The following is a 10,183-nucleotide window of genomic DNA, read 5'->3' on the forward strand; positions in this document are numbered from 1 at the left end:
AAATAGTAGGACAAAACTTAGTTACTTGATATTGTTAGTAACGTTTTCTTGTCGAGTTTCAATTCAGTATAATTTATATTTATTAAGCCAGACCTTTTTATAGAGGATATTCTAAATGGGTTATAATTAAATTAATAAAAAAACATTAACTTAAAAGTTAAATTTATAAATATTTAATATTGAGAGATTATTATATAATTTTATTAATTTTGAAACTATTCAAGGGAAAGGATATTATTAGTTTATTACTTTTTGGCCAAATAGATAAACTGTTCGTTAGGAACTTGACATTTCTGGCAAATTACATTGCCATTTATGGTAGTCCATTTTTCTTGCTATTTCATCTCAGTATCTCGCACCCTTTTCCATGCAAACTAACAGTCACAGTGTCATACTCACACTCAAAATTTTTTTTGGGAGAGGTAACAGCTTTGATTTAATTTTCCTTTGCAGCCTTCATAGCTGACACAAAAATGAGAATCTTATAGTCACCTTTACATTCTTCGCCTTTGCCACCAACACCACCATCAAGAAAGCTTAAATAGGGAAAGAGAAACTTGCCTTTTCAGTTGGCTCTTAATCCACAGCTTTTGCAATTCCATTAGTGTCTAAATGGCATACATGTCTCTTCTTGTTGTTTGGTTCATTATGATTGGTGGTGAAATGATGTCAATGGGAAGTGGTTTACATAGGGGGCACATGATAATGGAAGAGGAGGAACTGTTGGGATTGTTTGAAGTGATGGATGCTCTTCTGGAAGACCCTGACTGGGCACAAGCACATCCACAGCCATGCACAGATACTCCATGGCCAGGTGTTGAGTGTGAAGTTAGCAATAACCCACCAATCTTTCATGTCACAAAAATCCACATTGGTCCTGATATAGTTTCCCCACCTTGCAAACCCTCAGCTTATGTGTCACAGTCCTTGACAAAACTCAAGTATATAAAAACCCTTTCAATTTTTAACTGTTTTGTTGCTTCACCAGTCACTCTTACCAAAACTCTCTTTGGTCCTTTCTCTTCCCTGGAAAACCTTGCTTTGGAGAATAATCCATCTCTCTTCGGAGAAATTCCTACAAGTTTGGGAGATGTTGCCAGTCTTAGGGTCCTTAGCCTGTCCCAGAACAGTTTACAGGGAAAAATCCCAAGCCAGGTTGGTGGTTTGGTTAGCCTAGAGCAACTTGACCTTAGTTACAACAACATAAGTGGTCAAATCCCAAAGGAAATTGGAGGCCTGAAAAGCATGACCATATTGGACCTTAGTTGCAATGCAATTGAAGGGGTTCTGCCTTATTCTCTTGGACAACTTCAGCTTCTCCAAAAGATGGATTTGCATTCCAACATGCTTAGTGGAAGCATTCCTCCTGATATAGGAAATCTCAAGAGGTTAGTCTTGCTTGATTTGAGTCATAATTTTATTGAGGGGCCCATTAATGAGAGTTTGTCAAGTTTAAAGCTTTTAGAATATTTACTCATGGATGACAACCCTATTAAAAGAGGAATACCCCAGTTTATAGGGAAGCTTAGAAGGCTCAAATCAGTTAGCTTATCAGGGTGTGGATTAACTGGTCCTATACCCTACTCTTTCTCTTCCTTGAAAAACCTTACAGCACTTTCCTTAGGTAACAATAGCCTCAGTGGTCAAGTTCCTCCAAATTTGGGGTCACTCCCAAACCTAGATCAACTGAATATCAGCCACAACAAGCTGAGTGGGGTCCTACAGCTCCCTGGTGACTTCATTAAGAAGTTAGGTAAAAGATTGGACTTAAGAGGAAACAGTGAGCTCTGTATCGGTGATCAGCCAAACAAGAACCTCTCTTCATACTTGGAAATCCCTTCTTGTTTGAACATGCGACAGAGAACTGATAACTATGTTGCTGGTGGCCCACTTGAAGACCTTTCAGGAATAAAGCCATCTTGGTATGATAGCAACTCAAGTTCATGTTCATCATGGCCAAGTTATCTACTAGTCACCTTATTTACCTTGGTTTTATCGTTCATAAATCTCATTTTGTAATTAACACTAGACATTGGTTTTATATAAATGTTTCACTCCTGCCTCCTGAATCTTATTATAAAGGTATTTACATTTACTTGTTGGAAACGTGCATGGAAGTTATTGATATAAGGTCGCATGCATTGCAATGTTTGGTGGCTTCAATAATAGATAGGATTGCATGCACTATGGCAAGGGTGAAAAGAAAAAGAAAAAAGAAACAGATTTGGGCCTTGAGATTTGATTTTGTTTTATCATTTATGTGAAAAGCTGGGTCACAAATGTGAAGTGTGAAGGCTTTTCAGCGAGTGTTGTTGTCTAAAGCAGCCTTTAGCAAAAGTGTCGTTGCTGACATTAATGACCATGCTCTGGTCACTGTCACCATGAAAAAGATTCCCACCTCAGCACTTGTTTTGATGGGTTGGGAGAGACAGAGAATCTTATGAGAATTTCTCAATCTTTTTTACCTGTAACTTGCAAAGCCTTAACACAACGAGTAAGCTAGAACAGAGAAAGGATTTCTCCTGCACTCCCATTCCCTTATGTATGATTTTGTGCTAGATAGACAAAATCCTTACAAGTTATTATTCAAACTGTATTGGCAATGAATGCTATGTTATCACTTGGTTTAAAAATATATTAAAAAAAAAACAACAATAAATCGTAATCAATCAATTTTTATTTAAATATCTAATTAGAAATTTGTTTGGGTTTTTCAAAGGAAAATGGTTTTTAATAAAAAATGATGCTTGGAAAAATTTAATAAGTACTGATCTAGCTTAAAAAATAAAGTAAAATAAAAAATTTATTTAAAATGTGTTGATAGAATAAATTTTAAACAGTTGATATATCATTATTAATGGTAAAATTAGTGACTTTTGTAATGATTATTTTAAAATTTAGGTTTAAATATTTTTTAGTCATTTTAATTTGAATATTTAGTTTTTTAGTCTAATGAAACTATTTTCGTCATTTTATTTCTTATAATATTTTTTTTGTCGTTAAAAAAGTTTTGTTAAAAATGACCTTACAAACAATGTAATATTTTTTCTCTCATGTAAACATATGTCTTATGGACTAAAATGACAAATATTTTTTATGCGAACTTAAAAAAGCGAAAATGAAATATGAAAAAAAAAAATTAAAAAACTCATTCACCCTTATTGTTGTAAATCCTATAATTTTTTTCCTTTCACTATTCATCTTCTCCTTCTATTATTCTAACCAATATTTTTGATATTATTAGTATCATTGTCTTTTTAATGCTGAATCATAAACAATTCATCAATTAACATAATAATTAAAAATTAATATTTGTCGAAATAAAATAAAATAAATAATTCATCAATGTCTGTTGAAAAATTTCAAAGCTAAAGGAGGCATCAAAAACTCTTTTTTCTTCTTATCATTTGTCCAGTGACAACAACGACGATTTTGCTTTGATGGCGGTGGCATGTTGCGGCTGTGTTATATTAGAAAATGTAACATGTTGCTAATGTTTTTATTGCTAAATGACAAATGTGATGACTTAATTAGTAGTTCTTAGTTTATCATCTTCTTGTCATTGGTTTTCATAGTTGGTGGAAATTGCAATTCGCATTATTATTGAAAGAAATTACAGTTTTAGGTTACGATTTGACTTAAATGTGTTTAGGTTTGAGGTTGATTTATTTAATGGTGACTTATATAGTTAAAATGAGAGAAAGAGAAAAAGAAGAATTTATAATGATAGTAATCAACAATGATTTTTATTTTTTAAATTAAATATTTTTAACTAATTCTTATAATTTGATATTTTTTTTTCTTTCAAATTCAGTATATTATTATAATTATTTTAGTCTCTATAATTTAGGAATTTACTTTTTAGTTATTATAAAACTATGTATGCCTACATAGACAATACGTAACACAATGGTATGACATTTCATTTTTTGCATTATTATTTAATATAGAACTTTTCTAAAGAGAGAGATTAAATTTAAAAGACACATATATATATATATACACTAAAATAATTGAAATAGTTTTATAAAAATTAAAAATTAAAATATTTAATTATTCATTTTAGTCTAAAATTTATATGTAACATTTTTGTTTATATGTTATTTTTTATTGATAAATGTTAGTAATTAGTAATTTATAGTTGAGGTAATTTAAACTCCCTCCTTATCACTCTACTCTCAAGTCCTTCCCTCCGAAGCTAACAAGTCTAGCCTCTATTTCTTTTTTAATCGAAGTTGTTTTTTCATGATTTGGCCACCTCTATGAACACTCAGATCCAGAGTTATTTTTAACTTGTCAACAGTGTAGAAATTTTGCACTACATCACAATTAAATTCATGTTATTTCAATGTTATCAGTAGTTAAAAAAGTTTAACGTTAAAAATTGTCATGTACAGAAGTATTTTTTTGAGGTGAAACAAACCAACATTGCCTAAATCAATTACAAGTGTAAACAAAGAAAATGTTTTTCTATCTCCAATGAAGAGAGTTTTTATATAATTCAATATCTATGACTCATTTTGGATTTATTCAAATCCTTTCCCTTGGCCACTTCAGTTAGAAAGCACTCTACAGAACTACTTGTAGAAGTGACAGAATAACTATTCCTTTGCTTTGGTCCATATTGAAAAGCAACTTATAGTCTTTCTGGAGAATAAAGAATAATATGATGATTCAGAAGAGCAAAAAAGGGTCCATAGATATTAGTAACCGTAACTAAATGATAACTACTTAACTAGCACAGTACTGCAAATTCGTTAACGACTAAAACACCTCTACAATTTTTTTCTACACTGAATGAGTTTGAGGTATTTAACTGCTCATAAAATGGGTTTGTAATGGACTGACCCAAGCCCAGTAGCCAGCCTGCTGGGCTAATATATACTATTTTTTTATATCATTTTTTAAGGAAGGTAAAAATTAGAAGAAAAAAACAGTATAGATCAATTTTGACTTTTAATTTTATTTTAGACTTAAATATGTTTTTAGTATCTCAAATTTAAGATAAATTTATTTTTAGTTCCTCAAACTTAAAATTAATCTTTTTAATTCTTATAATTTCAAAAAAAAAATAGTCTTTATATTCAAATTTTATTCAAAAATCTATCGAATATTGTAGCATAAAATATGTATATTTATGTCTCTATTAGTGAAAATATTATATTAAACCTAACTGATATTGTATAAGTGTCTCAATTTGTCACTTTCAGATATGTAATTGATGATATGAGAGACTAAAACAAGATTTTTGAAAATTACACGACTAAAGACAAAAAAATTAAATTTAAATGATAAAAAAAAATTATCCTAAGTTTAAAAGACTAAAAATATATTTAAATCTTTATTTTATCTTAAAAATGGTGTTGTATTTGTAGCCTAAAACTTATGTAGAAGATGATAAATGAAAGTAGATACCTTCCTATAATATAACTTTTTCGTTCTTGTATATATTAAATACAAAGTAGATAGAACTTGATAGGTTGACATAACAATTAAGTACATTGCATTCACATATTATAAAGCAATCTATTTGGTAAAGATTTTGTGTTCGATTTTCATTGTGTAGAAAGATTCTTTATGACAATGATAATTACAATATCATGAACAAGATTAATCATAATATATAGTTTATTTTAATCTATGCTCCAATAGAGTTGGAAAAAAACGTAATTAGAACAAAAAAAAAATAGTTATACAAAAATTATAAAATTATAAACTATTTAATTAACAAAAACAAAAGTAACTATTACTCGTTAAGGATTGTAATAATGATAGTAATAGAGACAACAACGATGACAACAATAATAAAGATAATGACGATGACAATGATAATAGTGATAACACTTATAATCATAATATATAGTTTATTTTAAATTTTTCAATCTAATCTAAACCATTTAATTTAAGAATTGAAATCAAACATTTTTATATATATGTTAGCTGCTGCCTATATAAATATTTTTTTTTGAATATAAATTTCGTTTAAAGAATGTAATTTGATGTATTATCGAACACTAAAAATAAATCCCTCTCCGAGCAATAATCCAAAAATTGGCTCTTGGCATTCTTCAGGCACAGCTCCCTGTTAATTAAAATACGAGGTATTTTAATTTGGAAAATATATATATTTTTTTTATTTTGAAAAAATAAGTTATGTATAAATTATTTTATCCTATTATCTAATTGTAAATTACGGAACGTAAACCCGTTAACGATTGCAATAATTACATGAAAAGTTAAATAAATAATGGTTTCTAATTAATTGATGGTATAAAAAAAATTACACCGATGGTATATATTAATTAAATTATTTTATTTTATTTATTGCTCATGATAAGAAAAGGTTAAATCCTTAGTTTCGTATGCAAAAATATTTTATCAGCAAGAAAGCAGAAAGAAACTTCCCAGTATGTAATTATAAATCATAAGAATTGAACTCTTTGTACCATGAGAGAAAATTAGCATCAAGTAATACGATACTTATTTAAATTGCATATTAAGACATGAACACGAACAGAGGAAGTCCAAAAGAAAAGATACGTACGTTAGTCCAATTTCTTAGTAATTTCAGAACATTGCTCTAAGGGAAAAGCATGGAGCTTTTTATTTTTATAGGCAGAGACATTGCAAGATTACAGCCAAGTTCACTTAGAAACAGCTTGATTATGTAATGTAGCCACATGGGCACATCAAGTCTAAAATTAGAAGCAGCATATTCCTACTACATAAGTGAGAGTGAGACATGCTAAGAAATAAGGTGATGCAGTGAAGGTTGGAAGGAAATGAGAAAGAAAAGCAAAAGAAGAAGAAAAGCAACACCCCAAGGGGAACCTCCAGCTCTGTGGATGGCACTGGGCTCAGATCCTGGCATGGGGAAGCTTATGTGGGTACCAGTGGAGAGCCAGTGAACTATGATGATCAACAAGAGTGGAGAAATCACCAGCAAACGTTGTAGCAACTCAGATGCAGTGGCCATAACAGCATCATACACTAAGTACCCAACAAACCCACAAACTAGTGCAGTGGCTCCCATCAATACCCAGTGCTCTGGGAACCTCAAACCTGAAGAAGAACCCATACTGTGTCTCTGTTGTGTTGTGTTATTAGGCCAGCTGTCCCTTTGTATTTATGCATCATGCTCTGTGACATCGATACAAATACAAACAATCATGTCTTTCTTTTTTCCTTTTTTTCTTTTAACGTACCTTATGTAATTAGATGTGGAATTATTACTAGAAGCTTAAATAACAACCCTTTGTGGGGGAGGACATGTGCTTATGAATCAATAATATTACTCTGCTCAATGGGACCATTTACCAATTATCTTCGGAGATGATATAAAATAGGATTAAATATGTTTTTAGTCCCTCAAATTTAGGGTAATTCTGTTTTTGGTCCCTCAAATTTAAAATTGTTGTTTTTAGTCCTTGTAATTTCAAAAAATATTATTTTAGTCCTTATATTCAAATTTTGTTAAGAAATTTATCAAACATTATTGCATAAAATTTACTTATTAGTATCCTTATCAGTGAAAATATCACATTAAATCTGGTTGATATTGCATAACTGTATTAATTAGTCATTTTTAAATATGTTATTGGTGACCTAAAGGACTAAAATAAGATTTTTAAAAATTACAGGGACTAAAAACAACAGTTTTAAATTTGAGGGACCAAAAACAAATTTGTCTTAAATTTGAGGGACTAAAAACATATTTAAGCCTATAAAATATTATGTATTTTGGTGACTAAGAGCAACTCTGACGGTAGGTGTCTATTAAAAATAAGGGATAAAAATTATAAAAAATTGTCACCGGAGTGATCAGTCCTGGTAAGAAAAGTTGAAATCTTTTTACATTCATTACTTTCTAAAGCTCTAGTGTTTGGGATTGTGAAATTACAAGTGGAGTGTAAGGTGCTTATAAATAATTTTTATTAAAACAAAAATTGTAAAAATATAGTATAAATTATTTATGAGTAATTTGGTACTGTGAAACCCATTTAAAGTATATGAGAGTTACTTATAAATAATCGTAGATGCTCTTAAGGAGCTTTTGGATAAGTTTTCATTAAAAATATCGTTCCTTTCTTGTTTTTATTAGTTAGTCTTTTTATGTTTTAAATAAATCAGGAAACATTTTTTATATATAATTTTGTTGGAATTTTGCACCGGGCTTGTATAAAGTGGGTGTGGACCGGATCCAACAGTATTCTCTCTCAAGTCCAATTGGGTTTGATCTATTTGTTAGTTAAAGGTCATCATAGTTGTATTATTCTCAAGTTTGTTTGGGCATGTTCTTCTTTAATATCAAAGGCCCAATCTTTCTTTTGGTTTGATCAAGTTAGATCATCAGGCTCTAATGTCATAAATTATCACAAATACTCAATATAGAGTGGGTGTGGACCGGATGAGAAATATAATCCTAAAAGTTCAAACTTTAAACCAATTAAACTTGAATTAATCTTTATTTGTCGGATGTCATATTTAACAGTTTAACAAATTTTGCTATATAGTAAAAGTTAATTTGATAATAGTAAATATTAAATTGTTTTTAATTATAAGTTTTTTTGTAAGAAAACACAACCCACAAATAAAGAGATTCTTGAGCAAGAGACCATAAAAACCTATCTCTTGACTCATGAGGATAAGTTATTATATGCGTACACTACACGCATGGGTCAAACAGTAACATGTGATAAAAATGGAAACTGTCTCAGCTGTTGAGTATATGCAGTTTTATGCACTGCACTATTTTGTAATACAAACACGATACGAGAACGTCAAGCTCACGAAATGTTTTTGTATGGAATAGTTATAGTGTTTAATCAAGAAATTATTTTTTGTCTCTAATAAAAGCAGGGAGGAAACATTCCTGTGAATAACCTCATGCACCTTTCTTTTTCGGTAAAAGTGAGAAATGCTGATTGCAGTCTGTTTGATTAACATGTTTGGACGGCTCTGGACAGAATTGATTTTAAATCATCCTGATTTTGTAGAATTAATTGCGGCCGAAAAAGCGCACAAAAAAAATAAAAATGGGCCAAAAGTAAACTTGAAACAATGTGTTTTCTTTTATGATTTATTTGGATAAAGAATGAAAAAAATAAAATAAAGAGAAAAATATGTTATATAAATGGAGAGGAGTAATGGGCCAATAAAGAAAAGTATTAACAAACTTGCCTACAAGCAAATGTATAGTTTATAGATTAAGAAATACAACCATAATTTAAACTGCAATATAACTTTGACATATGTGTACAATATTAGTTGTTTACTTTATAATTTGATATTAAATCAAGTCCCGAATACTACTCATCTTTGTTGAAGAAATTGCATTTAGAAGTTAGAATTGGTCTCAGCTAACCTCATTATGACAATTATCATCATTTGACACTGTGTTTTCATCTTTATAACGTTTAAAATCAGTATCCATTTCAACATTTTTTTATTTATAAAAGTATATATGGTCATTGTTGCACTACTATTTAAATTTGTGATTCTTATTGTATTTAGGCTTATGGAACTAAGTTGCAGATTTCTTCTTCCATAAAACGATTTTTTTTATTCAAATTGTAAACCAGTTATAGCCATATATAGCAAAATGGTGTGTACAAAAAAAAAAAAAAAAGCAACAACAACAAAGGTGTACCGCAAAATGGCAAAAGCAAATAGTAGTACACCAAACCAGGCACAAATTGGGATTTGCAGTAGTCTAAGTGCCTTGAAAAATCAGGTTTTTCTTACATCCAATATCCAGAATGATCTAGAACTCTGCCAAACATTTCTACTCTAAATAGTAGTCATTACTAAAGCAGAGAGCCGCAATTATTGTCTGGGCTTTGAATATTTTTTGGCAACAAAGTCAAAGATGCGTCGCTTCCTAATCTTTTCTGTATATCCCATTCATGCAAAATTTGTAGCAGAAAACATGAACACAACTTGAAAAGTTGGAAGATTAAGCACAGTTACTAGAGTTGAAACCTAAGTTAAACTCATCCATATTTACAATTCCTGGTGAGCCCTAACTCCTAACAGCTAACTAATGCATCTATCTATTTGCAACTAACAATTCAACGAATACATGAAGAATGTAGAAAGATGGCTCTAAAACTCATTACTTCCCAGTTCCCAGTATCAAAACTTATAGTGGAGATCCTTCTCAAACCTCAAGGTACATTGTATA

The 10,183-nt window shown here is 30.2% G+C and overlaps 1 protein-coding gene across 1 annotated transcript; it reads left to right on the forward strand.

Moving 5' to 3' along the window:
• Positions 1-294: 294 nt before the first annotated feature.
• LOC109819272 (uncharacterized) lies at positions 295-2,058 on the forward strand. Its single transcript, XM_083068859.1, has one exon. It carries the CDS (start codon positions 613-615, stop codon positions 2,017-2,019), a length of 1,407 nt encoding a protein of 468 aa, XP_082924985.1. The 5' UTR covers positions 295-612; the 3' UTR covers positions 2,020-2,058.
• Positions 2,059-10,183: the final 8,125 nt, after the last annotated feature.

The sequence above is a fragment of the Cajanus cajan genome, chromosome 2 (assembly GCF_000230855.2).
Source record: "Cajanus cajan strain Asha chromosome 2, NIPB_CcT2T_4, whole genome shotgun sequence".
NCBI lineage: Eukaryota > Viridiplantae > Streptophyta > Magnoliopsida > Fabales > Fabaceae > Cajanus > Cajanus cajan.